Here is a 23,943-nt window from a genome sequence, read left to right as displayed (position 1 = left end):
ACTTTTATGCATACGTACAAATTTATTTTCTATAATACATCATAATAAAACTAACATATATAAAATAAATGTATTTCATTTTTTTGACAATTCAATGGAAGAACTAAAATAAAGCAGTGTATACTCAAATATAATCTTTTAGAACATTCTATTTGTGGAATATAATCTGATTTCTTGCTTAGCATAAAATAATCAGAAATTTGTTTAGAACGTGTATATACATAGTGTCCTATATTAATTTTTGTAATTAATATTTTTAAAATCACTACTGTTTAGTGTAAAATTTGTAGTATTTCAAAAAGATATCTAGACAAAATTTATTTCTTTGCCTTGTGGAGAACATCAGGGAAATTTCAAGATCAATTTAATTGTTTTCTTGAAATTATCTGTTTAAATTTAACACAGTATATCCTATAGATAATTTTAGAATTATTTAAGAATTTACATCCCTGAAACAAAATGAAATTGGTTACACATTTCATAGACATTTTCAAATGTTTTAAACTACTTAAACAAAGGTAATGCGAATGCGGAAGCAATAGAAACAAACAATGTTTGTTAGAAATGCTTAAATGTATGAAAAAGTAAATTCATTTTCATTCATGTTTAAAATATTTTAAACTCTATATATAAGAGTTGGAAATAATATACTTAGAGATATAACAGTGTAAAGACAGTGTTCTTTAATTTTGATTGTAAAATATACTTTGGCGGTAATGTTGCTACTAGTTATATAATATTTTTATAATTTCAAATAAAATAACCTGACCAGTGACACAATATTTTATATGTACTTTATAAGAGATTGCATAATATTCATTATCACTAACTTGACTAAAATTGATTAAAGCAAATAATTATAGTATACAAAATTAAATGCTGTTAAGTTGTTCTACATACTTCGATCATTTTTTGCTTCACAAAATGAAATTGATCTCGGAATTTCTTCAACATTTGCGTTTAAAACAAAAGGGATATTATTTATAAAGTATATCTTTCAAAAACTTTATAATTTTCGTAGTAGTAATTAGTTATTTTGGGCATAATTAAGCAATATTTTTTATCGCTTTTATCCTGTGAAAGCTTAGAACAACGCACTGTGTATATGTAGTATATTAATATCAATGGTTGTGCGTTTATAAAAGAGCTAAATGGACAACCTTTATCTCAATGTAATTCTTGATTTAACGTAGGCGGTGATTGTCCATCCGTTACACCTTGTGCTGCCAATTCAGCTAAAGTTCTATCAAGGTAACTTGTGTCAGGATAGCCATGACCGGACGTTGATGGTCCCAATTCAGTTTTATGGTGAATTTCATTCCACGTGACCACGTCCTCTCGTCCGGTAGTTACTGACCGTCCAATTGTAAATATCAATTTTCGCTCAAAAGCCATTTGTAGTAGTCTTAAAACTCTTCGACCTAGATTATTATCTGGTAGGTAACATACTCGTGGGAAACCTACAGCATAATAGGCTTGACCAGGATTGGGATGTTCATTTCCTTGAATTCCTGATGGAATACTGAAATAAGGTTTTTTTGTGTTTCTGAATTTAATTGTATAATTATACCACCTGTATCATGAAGTCTTCAACTTGATATATATTATATTTTTAGAATTATTAAAATATCTATAGCTAATATACGTAGAAATTAAAATTTATATACAATTGTCCTACAAATCAAAGAGAGATACTTGAGATCTTTTCCTTGTAAGAGTTATTATATTTCTATAAGAGTTAACAATGCCCTTTGCATGTTATGAGATTAAATATGTTATAATGCATTTTTTCTTTTTATGTACAGAACTCATAGTAGGAAATGCTAATAAAAAAGAAATAATTAATAAATCATAAAAAGAATTTGTTAAATATAATCAAGAAATGGACATGTTTTTAACATCTATGAATATTTGAATGATACATCAAAGAAGTTTCAATGTCATGCAAAAATATATCGAACACTAAAAGTTAAAATTAAATTTATGATGCACTTACTCATAAGTTATTTGAATTGTATTGGTATTTGGAAAACCAGGCAAAGCACGTGGTATTCTTGTCCAATTCATTGTTCCAGGAGGTTGATTTCCTCTTTTTTCTCCATAAATTAAACGACAAACAGGACACTGTATGTACATGGGAGGTTGTTGGCAACTTAGCATTGCATTTAAACATGCTAAATGTAGCCTGTGTCTACAGCGAGTTAATTCTACTGTCAATGGCTCAGGCATACCAAGGCACACAGGACAAGAATCGGAGTCATCACTTTCCACTACTTTCACATATTGAGAGATAACATCTGCTTCAACTTCTGCAGCTAAATAAAATAATTTCATTTGATATGTAATACTGCATAAAATTATAAAAATAATTTTAAGAAAGAATAGTACATTACCCAAAATGGAATCTTTAAATGCATCATCACTACCCACACTACTATCTAATAAATCTACTGAGTTTTCATGACTCAAATATGTAGAAACTGTATCAATACTGGGTCTTCGTCCACTTTTTGTACTACTAGAATCTACATCAAGAACATTATCCCATGTTTTTCTTTTCTGACCAGATTCAATAGTTGTGACTGAATTACTGTTTTCTATACCATGTTTATTACTAAATATGTTAAAGTTGCTGAGTATAACCCGTGCAATATTTGTTGGACCAGTATCCCCATTTTTTCCCTAATAATACATAAACAAATTTATAGAAATATATATTCATATTAATAAATGCATTCACTCACCTTCTTATTATTCTTTTTTGTATTTCCTGTTGACAATTTTTTATGAGCTACTTTTGTAGTGGAACTTTTAATAGTTACACATGTAGTTTTTTTTCCAGAAATAATCTGTAACTCTTCCAGAGCAACTTTAACTAAAGGATAAGGTGCTTGTTGAATACGTCGTATTGGTCTTACATATCCAGTACAACAACGAACTTGAGTTAAATTGCAAAAATTAATGATATAAGGAAAACCTAAATATGTCTTAGAAACATCAATAGTTTTGTCACCCTAAAATAAAAAAAAATAAAATGCAATTTATAAATTAAAACTGTACCATAATAAAAATTTCCAAACATAATTATATATTTACTCGTGCCCATGCTTCTTCTATAAGACATTGTACTTCCATGTCATATGTATGCCAATCATCTGTATCACCAGCCCATTCCCATTTAGCTCCTTTTCCAGCTGGTGAACTTGGAAGATAAAATTTTCTTCTGACATTATGTGTTTCATCTCCATCTTCGCTGCATTGCATTTTTGTTTTTAAATTGATGTAATACCTATTTTGAATATTAATAATATATGTACCTTTTTTTTTTCATTTTCTTATAGCTCTGTAGTTTCAATTATGAAATAATGTTTTGTAATAATTATATAGTTAGAAATGAATAATTTTTAATGGGTATTCAAATAATTATAAAAAAATATTTTATCTATAGTATTAAACAAATTTTGCATATTCTGTTTATTATTCAATTTAATTAAATATGTATGAAAACTTTTATTTCAATTCTAGAATCATTTATTATTGCAATATTTTGAGAAGACTCTATAATCAATTTATGTTTTACGATTTATTCGTTTTATTTCTGTAAACTGTCATTGTGTATTTTTGTCCCTTAATTTTTAGTTTTACTACTAAATTTGGTAGTAATTGATACTTAGTACAAAAGATACAAATAAATTTTGAATAGATTTATGAAAATAAATGAAACAAAGTAGTATAAAATTCATATGCGAATAAAATCAATAAGAAAAAACAACAAATATAAATCTATTTTATATTTTATTTTGTTTACTTAGAAACATAGTTAATTAGAAAATAATATTTTGTAATATGAAGGTAAGTGAAATGACTATTTTTTTCATATTTCGAATATTTATCATTAATTTTTTTGACAAATCATTTTTTATAAGATTTGAAAACATCTATTTTTTCTTTCTTCTCATACAACATATTACAGGAACTTATTGAGAAAACAAAATTGGGACAACTAGTACTTAAACAAAATGATAATTTGAAGTCAAACCTATCCAAATTTGGGTCGGCATCATTAAGAAAAACCCGTGTAAGTTTTTTGCAATGTGCCCTCTCAAGGTGTTGCGACACTGCAGGACTATAGGGCCTCCATCGTCCGTGACGATTTTCCCATTCCCAAACAACCACAGCATGACCGTGTTCCTGCCCCTGGGCGTTCATTTCCTAGCTTAGGAATTTTACATGCACGCGTGACACACACTTGCGAAGCGGGAACGTGGGAACATTTTCGAGTCATCCACGATCACCCTAATTTATCTTCTTGCACGTATCACTACGTTTACATAAATATTAGCGACATGAATTTTGACGTTCAATCATTCTACTTTCGTTTAATAAAAGATACAAAATTCAAATACTAAACGGCAATAAAGTTACAAAAGAATCGAGAGAAAAACATGTCAACGACAACGTCACTGTAAATCGTTTCGTTTGCAGTGAAATACAAGCGCGGACAGATGCGAAGTGCATACACATACTCCGCATAAAAAACTTGCTATACTACACAGTGTACGAAAGTGCTAAGTGCGTTCCCACTGCCGATTGGTAGAATGACATTGGTGATGCGCTTCTACCAATCGAAAGTCGAAACGCGCCTAACGTTTCCATGCAACTATGGTGACACGGCAGTAATTTGAACCGACTTCATATATATCTCGGATAAACTTCGACTAATCGAGATGTCAATAATCGAGCTCTGAAGAAGATATTTAAAACGGTGCAGTGCTAGAATGTATTCAAAGTAAAAATTTTCATGTAAAAACATAATAAAATTGAAATAAAAGTATTGCAAACGGTATTTCATTGCCTTTAAAATTATGAGTAATTGAACTTAACGCAAAGAATTGTGAACAACCAAATATTACTAAATAGAAATTTCGAAAAATGTACAATACAACTAATTTTTTCTTTACAATTACATTAAATTCGTTCTTGTATTTATTTCTGTTATAATGTTTTTTTGGTCGACGATATAATTTTTAATTGTATTATAATTTGTAGTATTGTCGTTGGTATAACCTATGTGAAAATCTATATACAAGTATTTATGACGCCAAACAAGGTTTACATAGGAATATCGTATATGTATGTATACGAGGCATACATCGTTCATTATTGCGTTACAATATGTGTAATTGAAATTCTTTTCCTCGATAAGAACATTTGTTTTGAATTGGATCATTGGAAATTTTAAACTCACTTTACAGATAACGTACACCATTTTTTGCATCACTGAATTATTGACCTTTATATATTGTAGAAAGTATGACTGACTTATTTAGAAAAATGTTGTTCCTGATCCGTTCATTTGGAATGAAGTAATGAAAATTTGGACTTTTCCGCTGAATCGTTAATCAGTAGTGACGAAATATGTACGTATTCGATAGTGATCATATTTGTCCCTTGAATTGACACATAGGTTAGCTTTTACAAAAGTTCTAGGGAAACATCAGACCTTTACGAATTTTTTACAAACATGGATGTGGAAAAAATTGCTGTCTTTGCTAGTGTAGGATTTGCAATAGCTGTTGCAGCATTTGTTTTATGGGGTCCTTCTCCTAAACCTAGAAAAAAAGGTATATCACAAATTTCTTTAATTTATAAAGTTTAAAAAAAAAATATTTTGTTTGTCTTCTAATTCAAAGAATTGTATCTTGAAAATATCTTTTTAGGGAACATCATTGGAATTAATAATCTAGGATATACTTGTTTTCTGAATTCCCTTTTACAAGCTTTAGCCGCATGTCCAATTTTTATTGGGTGGCTAAGAGTACAGTGTGAGAAAAATGGCAAAGTTAACTTTATTTCAACTTTGCTCTCTGTTTTTAAAAGTATGTTGTTATCATTAGTGAAATATTAATTATTTTATTAGTTTTTCTTGCTTTTAAAATGTTATGTAAGGTTTATGGATTATATATTTATTATATAAATATATAAAAAATACATAAATATTACAATAATCTTTTCATCGAATTACAAGATATTATTATACAAAATTTAGATGTTTATCAACTTATATTATTTTATAAAATATTTATTGACATAAATAATTGACATAAAGGAATAGATAAATTAGTATTATTGAAATTTACAAATAAACTGTAATTCTATAGCTACTTTGTTTTGTTAGAAATTAATGGATATGCAGAAGATTTGTATGGCGATGTAACGCCAATTGAAATAATTTCATCTCTTGGTAATTTATGGAGTTTTGCACCAGGTCACCAAGATGCACATGAGCTATTTCATGTTGTACTTAATGCGTTACAAGCAGAAATTCAACCTCTAAACAGGGTATGCTTCATAAATGGAAATTATTACATAGAAGTTATAGGTACTGTAAATTATTAAAAAGTGTCAATTTAAACCATTTCAGAAAGGTTGTTTGTCCGATGCTTTATTGCAAAATCCAACAATGGTAGTAGATATAAAAAAGTCAAGCGATTCCTTGTCCTTTAGAAGTGTATCTTGCAATGATATTGTATCAGCCAACATAAATCCTAACACTTCAAATGGATTTGATAAAAATTGTAACAATCATGTAATGTCCTCAACACCATCAATATCAAATATTCCTATGGCATATAATAAGCCTGGTATGATGCTTGCTAGATCTTCAGAAATTCTTTCAACGAATATTGAAAGTGGAGAAAATAAAGAATCATTTAGATCATGGAGCTCTTTATGTGCCATGCCTGTTTTTAATTCTCCATCAATATCCATAGAAGTGCATCCCTTTTCAGGGTTATTAACTAGTCAATTACAATGTAGTAACTGCAAGTGGAAGGTCAGTTTTTTGTTTTAATGATTTCATATTGTATTCATTTATATGGAATAAATAAGAATATTTCTTACAGTCTGCTGTTCGTTATGACAAACTTGAAACAGTTTCATTACCTTTGCCACCTCTGAGCCCACATATGAGGTCATACCACACATTGGAAGAATTACTAACACGTTTTGTAACCAGCGAAATTGTTCAAGATGTATTATGCGATGGATGTGGAATGCATTGTTTATCCACTAAAACTTTAACTCTTGGCAAACTTCCTAAATGTTTATGTTTACATATATCAAGAACTACATGGAGTAATTCTGGGACACCAATTAAGAGGGATGATCCAGTCAAATTTCCTCAAATATTGACATTGGATCCTTATACTTTCACAGAAACTAAAAAACGAAATGCACGGGTAGGGTGTATATATTTTACGTTATCAAATGACTTTTTACGTTTTACGTATATTCAGAAAGGAATACATGTTATATAGGGTGAACCTGAAGCAACAATGTTGCTCGCTAATCGTACAACATTAACAGATAAATACAAGTATCAGTTACGTGCGATCGTGGAACATCGTGGACCTGTCGATTCCGGGCATTTCGTTTGCTACAGACGAGGAAATAAGTCGGATCAATGGCTGTATACTTCTGATAACGTAGTTGAGACCATACCTTTAATTGAAGTTTTATGTGCCACGCCATATCTTCTGTTTTATGAACGTATTAATAGCAAATAAGAATAGCTAGTAATTAATTTTAGTCGTCATAAAAAAAGACGTTATTTACTTTCCATAAAAAGTTATTCAAACACAGATTTTCTTTTATTTATTCAAATTTATAAATCTATTTATAAAATCACAAGGAAGAAGAAAAGACGGAAAAAAGTGGCCAACATGAAAAATTTGAAAAGCATTATACTTTTAATCAATTAAAGATATTTGAGTGTTTTTTTTTTTGGGAGAAAAAAATTACTCAAAATTTTAGTAGATAGAATGAAATGTTAGTGCATATAATTTTTTGTTATTTTTCATATACTGTACATAAGTAAAATCTTTATATGAATCATACATTATTTATGAAAGATTTTGCTCTGTTTTAATTTAGAATGTTTACAATAATCATTATAACAAATGGTATCAATGTATTCTGGTAAAAGTTTTTCACTTATGTTTTGTTTTATACTTTTTCACATGACAGAAGTATAACTTTTGTAAGTTCATCGCAAGTGTGTTTTACAATTGGAATGAAAGACTCAATACACAAGCCTTAGTTTATCAGTCATTATTGTTAAAATTATTTTGAACGCATTTTATGCTTCATTTCTGTTTTTGTAAAAAAAATTACATGAAGATATTCATTATATGTTTATATATATAAATAATATTATTTTATTTACCTGTTATTTTCAATGTCAGAAGTAAAAGAAAATTCGTGTTTAGATAACTATTTATGGAAAGTAAGTACTTTTTTTTAGGAATGATGAAAAAGCATACTGATTTAGAATAACATAATAATGAGGGAATTGAAGAGACTGCTCGATTATTAGCGGTAGCTTCTGATAGGTTCTTATTGCTATGCAACAGAATTTTTTTCAATTGATTTATTATATGAAAGTGCTCCAATTTATTATTTTTCACATGTATCACACTTTTGTTAGAACAATTCTTGAAACACAAAAGTGTAAACCTTTCTAGCATTGTTATTATTTTTTTTAATTGCCAGAAACAATTATTAGCTGAGAATCCACAATTTTACTCGGATTCTCAGCCATAGATACTAACAGCATTTTTTATGTAGTATAGTTGCAATAGAATTTATATCTCACATTGTTAGTTATAACAGTGTATAATTCTCAAATTTAATTAAAGAGTATAAGTCTTTTAATTTTACTCATAAATGTCGTATCTAATTAATGACTTAGATATGATAGTGAAGTGTATTAATCAAGACCAATGATAATACAGAATATCGCATTTTTAGGTGTTGTAATTAGCCGTTCGATGAATTTTATGAGTTGCAGACGTGAAAAAAAGTTACTAAAGTCGTGCCAAACAGATCATCGTTTTATATGGAGTAAATCACTGTTTTATATAACTAGAACTTAGAAATTTGATTCTGAGTATCTATTGAAAGCATTACTCCTAACAACATGTACTTGTAGTGGGTGTTTTCTTTAACTTGAGCATCTAGATTCTCGAATATGTTCAACCCTATGGATGATATTAAAAGAAATAAGAACAGAAGAGTATTACATTACATATATGATCGCACTTATTTAAGGGTTGAAAGCGAACACTAAATCAGCAAAATTTGAAGTTTCAATTAGTGAATTTAGATCAGTAGTGATTTAATCACAATGTGATACATTTGAATAATGATAATGTCTGTAAACTGGAAACTATACAGTTGCAATATTTATTTACTTGTATTGTTTGCTTTGAGTGAAATTTGTATACAATTTTTGTATTTCTCCTGTATGTAATTTGTTGAACTGTTTTATTATTGCTACTTATTAATTTAATGATTATCCTAATACTAAGTTGTATACATATTCTTACTGTGCTTCTACCGAACAGAAATACAATTGTGTTTTTATAAAAAATGTGATTGTATTACTGTATTGAAACAAATGCAGGGTAGTAAGACTAATTTTAACCTTCGTTTTAGTAGTTTTTGTAAGAAGTCCTATACTGAAATAATACAAAAATTAAATAAAGAATACTATGTAGGAGGTTTACATTTGTATTTATTTCAAACATACATTTTTATTATATTGTCGAAAATAAAATATTTAGCGTATACTAAATATGTTTTATATTTAAATAGCATTATTTATTTAAAAGTTTCCATTACTTTCTATTGCAAGGAATAAATTTCCGAAAAAAAATAACACTGACCCCTTCGATTTCAAAGGCCTTGAAAGATATTGGAGGTGTATGTTCCTAAAGTGTTTACTGTAAACAATAATTATTATTCGCTTTTAGATTTTAAAATATAATTATAGGAACATTACGTTATAGTACATATTAAGGGGCATTAGGTTGTGACTTAGGCGAGCATCGGGTTGTCTGCCACTAGGAGTATCTCAATTAGAACCAAAGCAGAAAAAGGAAAATAAAAGGTAATTGCCTAAGTTTTGAACTTAGAATTGTTTGTTTGTTAATACACCATATTGACACGAACAATATTAAATAATTGAAAAGTTCATCATGATTTTTGCAAATTGTTAAGAACTTGTACAGCTTCATTATACTATGAACGAGATATAGAGTAGATATTCGAAAAAATGAAGTTTGTGACTCCTGAGCTCCCATACCATTTCCGTTTCACTTTCAACGTTATCAATTCAGAATAGAAACAAATTTTAGACGTAGTTTAAGAATAGTGATTCTGATAAATATATTTAACTGAGCCACCGAAGTTGATGAAAGTAGTAAATGTAAAAACTGTCCTCTGTATTAGACTTAGAATAGAACGTGAAACACCTTAGCAAAATGAAACCAAAAAGAGACAGCTACCTAACTTACCCTAACAGTTTAATAAAATTTTCCGAGTTCCATTTACTCTAAGATCTCTATTTCGAAACTTATATCTTAACTTCAATGGATCGAACAATACTTAGAAATTTGATATTTCATTTTTTGACTTGTAATATAGGATCCCATAAGAAAGGGAAAAAAGAAGGGAAAGAAAGCTATTTGTGTTACTCGAAATGAATTGATTGAAACGCATAGAAGTTACATCCATATTCTTTTGTTTCATTAAAATATTCAAATTTTTATACGTGTTACCCGAAGAAAGATATATAGATAAAATTAAAAGTTCACTTTTTCTCTCTATGCATTATATTTACTTCAACTACATGTTTACTTCAACTACGAAAGATTATTACCATTTTATTACAAATATAATTTTGTTTATATTCAGTAGATAAATTCAATTGTAATTATTTTGTTACAGAATTGAATGCTTACATAAGTATTTTTGAAAATTTGTTTCATAATAAAAGTGTAAAAAGCGCCCTCCAAAAGTCACTTAATGCACTAATCTGGATGAAACTAAAATAATCTTCATGCAGTATTTCTTGTGATGGGATTTAGTATGAATGAAGTGTGAATGGTTTACATGTTGAAATTGAGCACTTTTAAATAATTAACGGAATCAGTATTTAAACAAAAATAGAATTCGCATATATTTTGTCGTGATGTCATCACATAAAGTAATTCGTAAAATCGTGAGTGCATATATTTAGAACGAATGTCAGCAAAGATAAATTTATAGGTTATAATAGCATTTGTAAGCTGTTGTAAATATTTAATCTCTCAAAATTATTACATTATATTTTTTGCATCGTAATTGCAAATATGCCGCACTCTATTAGCGCTAAAACCGAGATCGTAAGTATAACTTTATGATTTTAATCAACGTTATTTATTCTTTACAATTCTACAATACAATAAACTTTTACATTTTAACAGGTACCAAACATCAATGACATTACTTCTGACTTTACGTGTCTTAAAGTATCAATTCTAAAGAAAGCATCCCGTATATCAGGTAACATAGACAGAATTACAATTGGTCCAGACGCAACAGTGATTGAAAATGAGTCTGAGAAATCAGAGAATATAGAAAATGAACAGAATTCTTGTAATATTCAAGCTCCACAGAGATCCGATCACTTGCAGAATAATAAAGTCTCTCTACAGAGTGGCATTACATTCTCTGTTAAAAAAATTTTTTTAGAAAGCGAATACCAAAGGAAGGAAGAAGTTCAAGTAATACAGATTTATTTTTAACCTTAGAAATATGACATGCTTATATTTTTTCCACTCACATATAAAATACAGAAAAAGATAAATAAATAAATAAAATATGCATTCTTAATATAAAAACCATAAAAAAATTTTTACATTCTTATTACAACGTTACATCTTGTCTATGTTTAACAGATTTTGTTATTACATTATACCAATGTGTTCCTGAGGTCACATTTTGTTTTTCTGTATTTTTTAAAATTTGATAAAATTTCATAAAGCAAACATTAAAAATTGTTAGAATAAGCAGAGGTAATATTTAGTCACTGATGAATTTTGTTATCGTTAAATTCACATTAGGATTGTACTGACCGGCTGTGTTTCTAAAAATAAAAATTTGTAATATCCTTTTTATTAAAAAATATGAAAATTTATAAAATATAATTCTTTTATACCTTCAGAAAGAGATTGAGCGCCATTGGCAACATATGAAGGAAAATGGAAAAGCAATAAAGGAACATATGGCTATATCACGCTCACATATGGCCAAAGAACGTGAGCGTAAAAGTAAAGAGAATTATGCATACATACTGGCAGAAGAAAAAATTGCAGAGCAAGAAGAAATACGTAGAAGGCATGAACGACAACTGGAACTCGAAGAGTACAGAAAAAGAATGAAAGAGAAAGAAGAATCGATTAAAAAGATAACAAATCTTGGAAATTTATTTAGATTAAAGTATTGTGACATTTTAGCTCTCTCTGAAAATTGCAAAGATAAGAATTTTGTTAACAATATATTATCTTCTGTTAAATTACAAGACAATCAAATAGAACAAATAGATGAAAAACTTAAGGTAAAAAGTGACACATGAAAATATTTTTGAATACATTATTTAAAGAAAAATGTAAGTTCTTAAACATATAAATTGTATATTTTATGCACAGACAGGAGAAGTGACATCTACCGATATAAAAACTATAGAAAAATTGGTTGATCAAATTGATGAAATATTGTGCACATTTAAATCAGAAACAGGTGAGTTATTTTTTATATTTTCTATGTTTTACAACATAATGTCATGTTTTCTGTTTGTTACATATTTTAGAAAGAATAAATGCACAATACGAAGCAAATTTAGCTAATATGGAAAATGAAAAGCAATGTCACTTACAATCCGAAGTGTTATCAACACAGAAGCTTAATAATACTCAAACCGTTTGTGACGTACTTGTTCCTGAACAGACAAACACTGTTGATATTCTAAATAATGAAGACAAATATGAAGGTAAAGAACCACAAAAAAATGTACAAATAACAGAGAATATAACTTCTCTAAACATTCCACAAGTAATTCCAACAGTTATTAATACAGAAGAAATTGTTTCATCAAATGAACAGTATGAAAGTGAGTATAAGTATGCAGAATATAAGATGATCCACTAGTATAGTTGAAATTATAGCAGTTAAGAGACAAGTTTTTCGAATAAAAGTTATACTGAATAAAAGGGATTATTGTATAGTAATAATATTTTTTATATCAACTATCAATATCAATATGTGTATTCTTTTAGCTTTTGATTACACTGTCTGACAAATTGAAACTTTTTTTCTGACTTCTAATGTGCAGTCGGTGATCCTTGTAGAACTATACTCCCCAAACAAGAATCCGGAACCTGAATTGCTGCATCACTCTCAGTTTTCGAAAAATACGAGTTTTTTTTAGAAAAACCCAGGATATTCGACAAAAATGAGGTATCACACGAAAAATGAAAACGTTAGAAAGTTCTAATTGGTCTTCAAAAATGGAGGAGAGTTTCTTGAATATAGTGGTATACAATTTATTGTTTTTGGTCCTAAATAGTTATGAATTAACATCAAGGACTATAGTCTCTTCTGTATAGTATAACTTGTACTGAAAAAATTGTTTCTTAACTGTTGTAGTTTTAAAAATAATTAAAGTGTTAATAATTTATGAAGCAAACCATGCGTATTGCAATTTATGTTCTTAGTAAATGCATGATATACGTCTTATTTTACATTTAGGCAATTTGTATGAGTATGTTGACCAGGAATCTTTACAAAAATATATAAACAGTCAACAATTTTTGGAAAATTATGTGAAAAATTACGATGAATTTTTGCAATCTGCAAGTACAAAAAAGTTTAGATTTGACTGTCAAAAAGCAATTAATATACCTGTAAATGCAATCTCTGGTATTAGCGAACGACATTTGAGAGATAAGTATGAAAGATTACATAATCTTCTCACAGGGAAGTCATCGCCCAATGTTAATCAACATCCACACGGGATAGCTTTTTGTAAAAATACCTTAGCTAAAAAAATAGTTGTACGTAATTTTATAATTTTTATATTGTTTCTATTAAAGTTTGTGTAACAAACTGTAGTATATGTAATATGTTTTTTAACAGAACCAAGGTGAGACACTTGTTTCAAGTATACCAAAAATGGCATTCCCAATTGCTGCAATAATTGTAGCTCTTTGGAACGATTATCCTGATTTCGGTGATTTATTGTTGTCACACTTTTATAATGCTTGTCCATTCACGGTTCCTGTGTTTCTACCGAAAATGGTAGGCCAATCGACTGAAAATTATTATAAATTGATGGGATACAAATATAATGAAGATGGTACAATTGAAAACCACGATCAATTTCTGAAAAGAATGTCTGGTTTAATGAGATTGTATAGCTCCATTTTCATTACACCGCAAAGAAAAGGAATTAATATGAATAATCCATGGGGACTTCAAAATGCATGGCGATGGTTGGCTGCTGTTTTAAACATTGGTAACTAAAGTGCAAAAAAGTGCAAAATAATTAATTTGAATTTTCATTGATGTGTACAATTCTATTTCAGCACCATGGATAGAAGTAGTAGATCTTTTTGCGACTCTTTTATTGGACATGCTAAAAGTTGCTGGGAGTACATTGTGGGTTGCTTATCCAAACCAGTTTCACAAATTATTAATTTTTTTGTTGGAAGAATATTATCCGCGTCTTCAAAGTCTAGGATGTGCAGGTGGTGGGCCGTTGGTACGACTCAAAGAATTTTTAAGCGATAGTTTAACAAAAGGTTCTATACCACAGCCTGAGGGTCAACTTCCTCCAAATTTTTGGTGAATTAAATTTCGCTTTAGTTTTTCTAACCTGTATTAAGTACCTCAAGTTTACGAGCGGTTTAAATTGTACAATTTATAAAGCAGTTTTTGATAACGTTTTATATGCTACGTGAACTATTTGAATTAATTTGTTGTAAACTTTAAGGATATTTAGAGAGAAAATGTTTCTGACTAATTTGTATATATGAAAAATCAGTACTTGAATATTGTATTTATTAAACTTTTAACGCGCAAAAACAAGAAACGCAATGGAATGTAAAAAAAAATAAGCGAATGATATTATTGTATATGTTTACATATGACGTAATAACGTAGTTTTTAGTAGTACGGTACGCTTGTAACTACAGATTTTACATCATTCAGATCATAAAATTTCGCAGAATTTTTCACAAAGCTTGTAATACCAAAAGGAGTAAATCTATCCATCCATTCACTGTCTTGAACTATATTTAGCAGATAAGCTGTGATTTGTTTTTTCTGGACGTCTGTAAATTAAATAAACAAGGTGTGGTTTATTGCATTCAGACTTGCAATATGAAAACAATATTAATTCTTTTGCATACCTGGAAGTGTCTTTTTTACCATGATGCGATAAGGTGGCAAAGGACCTAAACTTGTTAAAATCTGAACAGACTCAATTCCCGGCAGCACGTCCTTATGGCACTTAATAACAGGCGATTCTAAAATTCCAATTTCTGCTTGCTTTCCTGCCACCATTTGCAAGGTAGCAATTTGTGTATCAGCATCTAAAAATTAATTTAGTATAATTAACATTTTCGTGATCGATTCGAAATAATAAATATAATATTGTGCATAGTAGTAACATATGGACCTAGAGTGTTGCCAAAAAAGGTTGGATTTTCGCCTCTAGTATACAAATAATTAAATAACAATGCCGCTGCTCCGTTTTTTTTTCTTCTATCCGGTAGAGAGCATCTATGACCGCGAAGATCTGTGATATCCTGCAATGTAACAATTCATACATTGATACATTCATGTTTTTAATTGTCATTTGTATAATTATGTTTTAATTTCACATTTACTTCGACGTGTGAAGCACGATCTGTTGCCACGATAACATCGACATAAATGCAAGGTGAATTGTTTTTATTCAATCGATGTTCAAAGCAGAAAGTCACGGGTAGAAGTTCACCGTCTTCCCATTCTTCACTTGCTGGTAAAATAGCTGAAAAAAAAGCCAACATAATTAACATTAATTAAAAATTATTTCTTCGGCACAGAATAGTTTTTGTTTACAATATTATGGATCTCATTATAATGGAATACCTAGAAACAGTAAATGATTCCTTTTTTAAAGGAAAAGTTGTTCAAAATGTTGTCCTTTATAATGTATTTAAAAATCATCGAAATCGGTGAGGATATAGCTTTCAACAAGTTTACCCCAATCTGTATTACGTATATGTGTTATGTACTAAAATGATTTAAATACACACCAATATCGGTGACTTCTTTTGCAACTGGTCTATGGCTTCTAGGCTCGTATACCAATACGACCGGTTTTCCAGTAGCAACTTCGAGTGCCTCTACGAGCACTTCAAATAAACTAATCGGTAACGAAGGAACTAGGTGCGTTGTTAATACAAGAGGACGTTCGCTTAAAAGTGGCGTCGATAAAGGTGGACATTTTCGAGGAACAGCAACATTCGAAGGCTTTTGTGTATCCTGAAAATTCAACATTTAACATACTTTTATGTATAAAACGAACAGGAAATAAACAACAAAGACTATAGAAAATATTAATTACGTATTAAGCAGTTATGTATATTCACAAACCATAACGTGCCACACAGTGTTATCAATGAAATATGCAGACCTATTTTGAGACCAGATAGTACTCTAGATCTAAAATAATTTTTAGATCTCGTAAAAAATTCAAGGTTACGAAGACAGTAGCACCTTCGATAGTTTACCGGGAATTAAAAAGGAGATAAGGATAGAAGAATAGAAGTCGCATTTTATGAAGATACTGGAAGGCAAAAGAGAGAGAGAGTATGTAAGGGCAGAAATGTAGAAAAGTACAAGGAGTGAACCGAAACTAAACAAAGAATAAGGAAAGAGGAGAAAGAGAAAGAATCTTCAGGGCTGAAGGAAAGGGTAAGTACCGGGACCAGGTAGAGCAGAGAACAATGTTTCTGTTTCTGAAGATGTAGGATTGAGAAATGTGAAATGAACGATCCGAGACAAACTTTTTGAATTGACTTACGCTTCGAGAACAAAGTAAGGAACGTGAGAATATTAGGGATATTGCGATTTAAAATAAATTTAATAAGTTCAAAGGATAGTGATAACGATTGAAAGATGTAGGTAACTAAAACCGGCTTCTAAAGTTACGTATACGCGATAGCAAACATCAAAGTGTTGTTAAGCATACGTATTAAATAGTGGAATAGCCTTGGGTCTAGGCTTTAACGAGGTAATAACGCTGTCGGTAAAGCAGGGAAGTTCCTTGGGATTCGGTCCAGACTATATCGGTTCCGAGTTGTCGAAGGGTGGCGCGAGGACAAGGAAATGGTTTTATCATCGGTAAGTGATAGTACCGTACACTTTGTCGGTGAAACAGAGAACTATCAATTCGGCAGTCATCGATCAATGAAAGTTTTTTTTTCGAAGAATACAATTAAAAATATAGATTTGATTTAATTCCGCGTTAATCGGCCCTACAAAGATCATCGTTAATAAAAGATGTTAAGTGTCTTCTCAAGTCAAACATGTGTTCCTCTTTAAATGTCAGCGAAACGTTAACACAATTTATGCGATAAGAAGTCCGTTAAATTGCATACTTTAATTATTATTATTAATGTTACGAAAAATTACAGTGGATAACCCGAATTGTAATAATTGTAAAGGATCGTAATAATTCTTGGATTTAAATATCGATATATAAATAATATCTCGGTGTATCGCGATTTGATCGTAGGACTATTATAATTTACACTTACGGATTTGTTGATAATCGGTATCATTTTGCATTCCGGTGACTTGGTCAATTTTGCAGTAACGCCAGTCGAGATCTTTGACTTCGTGTCTTCTGTTTTCTGCTTGTCCGTTTTCACTTCGACTATTTTCGATTTCACGTTCTCGATTTTGGAATGTTCTCGTTTGGATTCGTTTGGATTTTCATTTTGCGACGGTGACTTCTTTTCTTTCTCGTTTCCCTCCAAAACCTGGGGGATTTCTGCTTTTACTTCGTTGCTTCCTTTCGGTTGGCGGCACTCGGAGGGAACGACGGTGGTACTCTTCAATTTTTTCATCACGACTGGAGCGTGTTTCGGATCGGGTTGTATTCCAACCGGAGTCTGTTTATTTAACGACACGTCTGTTACGGATAACGACATCTTGTCGTTCGAGTTTCACGTATCTTTAACAATTTTAGATACCCGAATCTGAAAAAATAAAATCGAGGAGATTAAAATATTCGTACGCGTACGTGAATTCAAAATTACAACCTCTGTTTTGCATTTAAAATAATAGGTCATTTCGTTTTCCAAAATGGCGGATGTATGATTCACTCAAATGTTTATACACTATAAACACACACTTCATTTTTTCGGTGAAAATGAAACACGATTTTTTTAGAGTGTATAAACATTTTATTAAATTATATATTCTCCATTTTGGAAAACGAAATCACTTTCCGAACAACCTAATAGGTATACATTGTTTTGTACAAGGTGTAACCGATATGTATGGAAAAATTTTAAGAGCACACTCATCGTAAGGATGAAAACACGTTATCGGGACATGGATCAGAAAACACTTTCTTTCTGAGTTATAATTAGTTTCTCTTTACGATAAAGTTCTACGAAAACATTTGGTCAAAGAAATTACTTGAAATAATTTGTATCTTCGCGGATCGTCGAAGATGTTAAAAGATTCGTAGACTTTCGAATTTTATCGCACGAAACGATACGATTTTAAATATTTGCAATAGGAATATTATAACCGAGAGTCTTTAGATATCCCCGTTGATAAAATTTGGAGAATTTAAATTGGTGGAACGCTTCGATACAGATTCATAAATTTCGTATTTTAAAATGTATACTTACTTATTGGTTTTAATGTCAATTACTTTTTACCTCTAAGGAAAAGAAAATAATAACAGTACAGTGAGACCGCGATTAACGCTCAGATTACGTTCATAGAATTTAGTGCGTTAAACGATACCACGTTTAGTTGGGTCATATTAACTCGATGTAAATAGAGATAGGTGGGAACAAAAACATAAACAGAACACTATTGAACTTTTATTCAACGATGTTACTTAATACATACAATTTATATATGTATATTGTAATTTTACATCTTAAACAAAGGACTGCTCTGTGATTCTTCGGAGATCTTCGGCATCTGGTGGACCGTACCGATTTATGTATCGAAATTTTCTATAAAAATCTTAATTTAAAATAAACGAGAAATTTGACGTTAAAAACCACGAAGTTTCCTCGGTTAGATTTGTTTGCACCGAATTAAAATAAGAATGCAACGAGACGATTTATTCGAAAATTTCCAAAGGAACGTTATTAATAATCGCTTTCTGTGTCATAATTGTCATTAATGAAACGTTATTCCATTCATTTGGTTTGCAAAAATAACATTATATTTTCCGACTGGAATAAACTGTATATAACGATTAATCCTTTAATTAATTCAGTTAAATGATACAAGTTAATTTTTTCGTTTGAATTCTTTAATTAACTGAACAATTAATTAAATAACGGACGATATCACGACGTGTTTTGTATAAATCAGGAAATTGTGTACGAACAAAGTTTATAGATAGACGACCGTTTTGTATCTCGTATTACTATGCTGTAGCTGATTTCCATAGCTCCAAAATCGAATAAAGTGTTCCGATTAAATCCAATCTTATCGCGTCTAGACTTTCCTCTTAATTGGTAATTTAAAGCGAGTCGGGTGATTTCCATCGTAATTATTTTTACATAGTCGCTACAAATACATATGCATACGTACCGTCCACAGAGTGTCCATGATTTTTAAACAGTGAAAAAATATTTGTTAGAAATTCGTAACGAAGTACGCAATTCATAAAACAGTTTGCAATGATGAAACTTTTAACTACGCTTTTGTAATGCACGTACGTATTATAAATGTGAGCTTTATATACTGTAAATAAAAATCTTATAATACATTTAATCGCTTTACGCGAGACATTGCAATCTCATATTTTTATTTCGGAAAGGTATGCCAATCTTTCCCGCATAAAATTACTTTCAAAGAATTATTCGTATATTTTATGATCCTGTTTGAATGGCACTTAGTTTTAAATAATTATGCATTAAATCGTGCGAATAAGGAAATAATTTGCGTCCGAAATGCTTTGCAATTTGATAGCTTGTTACAATTTAAATAAATCCTATTTAAATAAATATTTCACGTTCTTTTGCACAATACTAATTATATATTTGTTTTGCTAATACTTTTATTTTAACTGTATTTACTTCACTCTTGACTTCTTTGTACAGAAAACAATGGTTAAAGTATATTTATAACATGTATATTATAAACATATGTTTCAATATATTATGAAAATAATTATATAAATATGCTTAGCAAAGAAATAATTATATTTGCATTTAAGTGAAATAAAAATATTATTTTACAATATGGTGATGTATGTTTGAAGTACAAAAGGAAAGATATTGTTTATTATTTTATTTGGCACAATTAAATGAGAAGTTATACTGGAAGTTAATTGTTTTATCCTTAATAAGAAATACGATTTTTCTTTATAAATTATATTCATAATAAAACGGATAGCAGTTAATTTAAATAGCCATTATTTAAAATATTGATTATCATTTTGTGATCAGGTTGAATTCAACAATGATAGACGTTACGAGTACTGCGATCGATAATCTCACCTGTATGAAAAGAATTAAATACTAAGATTCAATAGACAATAGATTCAAGTCTCTTTGGAATGCCAATGTGTATTACTTATATTGACATAACTCTTTCGTATTGGCAAGATAAAAACTATATTCGGAAATTATTAATTTAAATTATCATCTATCGCATTAAAAATAAAAGTTTTGAAACGTTTACAGAATTAAAAGCATCGGGTGGCTTCAAATCACATTTTATTTATGTCCTGGATTTATCATCGATACCGATGGCTTTACGCTAATGATAGGAATGATTTAATTATTATTTAAGAATTTTTAACGAATGCAAACATTAACACATATATAGTTTTATCGATTAAAAATTGAAATAGGTAACCATATACATATTTGCCACGCGAAAAATTATGTTCCGTTAAAATGAATATTCAAGATATATAGGTTATCGAGTGTGATATAAAATATATAACATTATGTAAGTATTTTTATTCTCGTTGAAATTAATATACACAACTTTGGATAAGCAGAAAAGAATTATTAGTAATTATAAATTTTTTTGTTATACTCGTACCATAAATATTACCTCTATTGCTAATTTGAAATGCTTCGTGTACTATAAATTACACATTCATGAAATTTATGATAAACCGTGGAATAATGTAATTATGATAATAACTTTAATGCAATCGATAAATTTCAGGGTAAAAAATACGTATCACTTTCTGCAAACGACGTGTAGAATATTATAAAAATAATTATTAATAAAGAAGTAATAATATTGCAATAATATCAGTGTTAGGTATATCAGGCTATGTAATCGCAAAGGTTTGATAGATTTCTGCTTATCAACAATCGAAACCCTTCGATAACAACATATTCGTAGAGAATTCGAGAGAAATTTATAATATCCTAAGAATATTATCGATATTGTTTACAAGGATATTTCTGAATACTACATATTACATGCCAAACAAAGGACACGAACGTACATTGTTGACATTTCACAATTTTGTTAACCTAGACGAAGTTTGATGCTCACTACGTAAGAGTTTATGCCTAACAGATCGAACGTTTTCACATAAGTGTCTGATGCAGTTTCAACTTACTTTCGGATGTGTTGGTATTTAAGTAGGATACAGTCTAACAAAACGGTTGTTGGAGACGAGAACCATCAAACAGACGACGAAGGAATAACGTGATTATCACTTTGAACGGAGAGGTATATCTGACGGGTGTTTGGGCCGGTATACATTCGTGAATAATCTTCAGTCGATTGCCGCGTGATGGCCGCGTGTTCCGGTCGAAACGATGTCATTCCATTCCAGTGCAGGTTCCAGCGATATCGGTCGCTGGACAAAAATATCGTATGACTGTACTGTCGTGTTTATATTTACACGACTACATAATACGTGGTGACTTGTACGAACAAACGCTCGTTGTAACTGAAAAATGATAGATTCGAATACATGTATTCGTTGCGTTCGACTGTACAAAAATATAATAATTGCAAAGTACGAAGTAGGAAACATAACGGTCAGGTAATTTCCCTGAGTAGTTTGAAATATATCTAACGTTATTGCTTTGAGAGGTTAGAGTATGTAACATTGATAAATAATGACGCGGTGTAAATGGTATAAGCGTTTGTTTACTAGAATAGCTTTTTGTGTACCCGAGTTTAAATTCCATTAGGATTTGTTGCCAGTACATAATTTTATAGTTTCCAGTACATAACCACGTAAAACGCACTCATTTTCGATCATAATCGATAAAATTTTATTTTATTTTACCAGTGAATTGTAGAATCCACGAATTACAATTGGTGTTCTCTTCCTCCCCATAGTATCGAATGTACGCTTTCACGATAATAATCGAACATGTCACGATAATAATTAGTTCAAATTGGTCTGTTCTCGATTTACGAGAATATTTGTACGCTTTTCGAAGTACTTCAATGCAATTGAATTTTATGTAATACAAAACGGTTTTATTCCGAGGTCGTAAACGCTGTAGCAATGGACGCTGGATCGTTTGTGATTCATTTCTCGAGCTGGACATACATTTAGCGTACGGTGACGCAGCACAGGATTTAGTAAACAATGTCGTATAGTTCTACACCGTACATTGATGTGTAACTTATTGCCTGGTGCAAGTTACGCGATAATGTGTCCTGTGCAATTGTTTTTACATCTTTTGAAATAACTCGGGTTGCGCTGCATCACGCTGCGCTACGTCACCCTTGTCTCGATATGCGTCTAAATAGCCTTTATTAGGACTTATCATCACGCTCGCGGCATGTAATGATACGCGCTTGTGTTCATAGAGAGTAGTACCCCCCACCACAGGACACTTGTCTCGCGGTGGTGGGGGACTCGAGCTCCAGTGAAAGCTATTTGCTCCGGGCGCACTGGACTTTGCCCAATCGGGCAAATTATATTGCCCATGCCAGCGTTATTTATGTATCGGCCAGCTGATCGCCCGGTCGTACATGCACGCACTCGTAGACCAGAACACGTGTCAATGATGTTTTCACGCGTGAAAAATTTAACTGTTTACATCTCGATAATGATGTTATTGCAAAATGGTAAATGATTTTTTCATTTTTCTTCGCACGTGGAATTTATATGTTTCGGATTGTTTTATTTTTCTACAATTATATACAACTATAAGTATATTATACAATTTGGGGTATCTGATTGACGTGGATACTGTATAAAAAGGAGAAATGTTTCTGCGAAGAAATAGTGGTTTTGTTATGCAGCCCCGAAATAGTTCATTGATCGTACGTTTTCAAAATTATACCAAAGTTCGATTTTGTTCGATTCGAAGGACGTAATTTTGAAAATTGTCGGCTCACAATATTGGTTCTCGCTAAATTTACATTAAATAAGAATACGTTTGAACTTGTTGTTTCTCATAAAGTGGAAGCAAAAACCAAAGAAGTCCCTTTTTTCGATATCTGTTTACCAACGAGAATACTGGTGCTAATAAGTTGACTACTGCCTACGAATGAACTTATAGCTGACGATTTGTCGTGCTATCCAACGAATAAATAATGGATAATCAGCGTTTAAAAGACGAATAAAAATCAGTATATATTAAAAGATTGAATATTTATTCGTAAAAATGTGAAACAAAAAACACGTTATCACACAATTTACGCCTGTGCCAATAGTTGCGTCATTTTGTTTAACAAGACCAGTTGACGTATTGAATGTTGCTGACAAAGTTTGGTAAATCCTAGCTTGAAAAGAAGTGCTTCAAAGTTCTTTGTAATCGGTTCTGTTACATTGTTATCAGTCTTTGTCACTATTGAACTACACAGTAAACA

General features: G+C 30.4%; 4 protein-coding genes across 6 annotated transcripts; 2 read left to right on the top strand and 2 right to left on the bottom strand.

Annotated features, from left to right (window-relative positions):
• Positions 1-140: 140 nt before the first annotated feature.
• Positions 141-4,554, bottom strand: Dx (deltex E3 ubiquitin ligase). The gene is made up of 7 exons (XM_076306523.1): positions 4,040-4,554; positions 3,097-3,289; positions 2,745-3,014; positions 2,394-2,682; positions 1,997-2,315; positions 1,161-1,522; positions 141-449 (listed from the first exon to the last, which is right to left on the bottom strand). The coding sequence occupies exons 1-6, from the start codon at positions 4,207-4,209 to the stop codon at positions 1,168-1,170; spliced, it is 1,596 nt and encodes a 531-aa protein (XP_076162638.1). The 5' UTR covers positions 4,210-4,554; the 3' UTR covers positions 141-449; positions 1,161-1,167.
• A 573-nt stretch (positions 4,555-5,127) lies between these two features.
• On the top strand, positions 5,128-9,566 carry Usp30 (ubiquitin specific protease 30). Of its 3 annotated transcripts, none has more exons than XM_076304140.1 (7): positions 5,128-5,420; positions 5,502-5,624; positions 5,721-5,879; positions 6,179-6,342; positions 6,425-6,835; positions 6,906-7,241; positions 7,320-9,566. In XM_076304140.1, the coding sequence occupies exons 2-7, from the start codon at positions 5,525-5,527 to the stop codon at positions 7,566-7,568; spliced, it is 1,419 nt and encodes a 472-aa protein (XP_076160255.1). In that variant the 5' UTR covers positions 5,128-5,420; positions 5,502-5,524; the 3' UTR covers positions 7,569-9,566. The 3 variants fall into 3 exon arrangements, with proteins under 3 accessions (XP_076160255.1, XP_076160240.1, XP_076160248.1); XM_076304125.1 differs by having other exon boundaries at positions 5,491-5,624; XM_076304133.1 differs by having other exon boundaries at positions 5,485-5,624.
• A 1,349-nt stretch (positions 9,567-10,915) lies between these two features.
• Gle1 (Gle1 RNA export mediator) lies at positions 10,916-15,250 on the top strand. The gene is made up of 8 exons (XM_076310431.1): positions 10,916-11,228; positions 11,310-11,609; positions 12,050-12,442; positions 12,534-12,624; positions 12,695-12,994; positions 13,633-13,937; positions 14,020-14,398; positions 14,469-15,250. Exons 1-8 carry the CDS (start codon positions 11,196-11,198, stop codon positions 14,729-14,731), a joined length of 2,064 nt encoding a protein of 687 aa, XP_076166546.1. The 5' UTR covers positions 10,916-11,195; the 3' UTR covers positions 14,732-15,250.
• Positions 14,927-22,601, bottom strand: LOC143146293 (uncharacterized). Its single transcript, XM_076310446.1, has 8 exons — positions 22,403-22,601; positions 21,722-21,964; positions 17,691-18,134; positions 16,185-16,413; positions 15,774-15,916; positions 15,563-15,692; positions 15,294-15,476; positions 14,927-15,215 (listed from the first exon to the last, which is right to left on the bottom strand). Exons 3-8 carry the CDS (start codon positions 18,084-18,086, stop codon positions 15,049-15,051), a joined length of 1,248 nt encoding a protein of 415 aa, XP_076166561.1. The 5' UTR covers positions 18,087-18,134; positions 21,722-21,964; positions 22,403-22,601; the 3' UTR covers positions 14,927-15,048.
• Between the last annotated feature and the right edge of the window lie 1,342 nt (positions 22,602-23,943).

Source organism: Ptiloglossa arizonensis, chromosome 1 (assembly GCF_051014685.1).
Source record: "Ptiloglossa arizonensis isolate GNS036 chromosome 1, iyPtiAriz1_principal, whole genome shotgun sequence".
Classification (NCBI taxonomy): Eukaryota; Metazoa; Arthropoda; class Insecta; order Hymenoptera; family Colletidae; genus Ptiloglossa; species Ptiloglossa arizonensis.
Note: the sequence above shows the minus strand (reverse complement) of the source record. Positions and strands in the feature narration are given on the sequence as shown.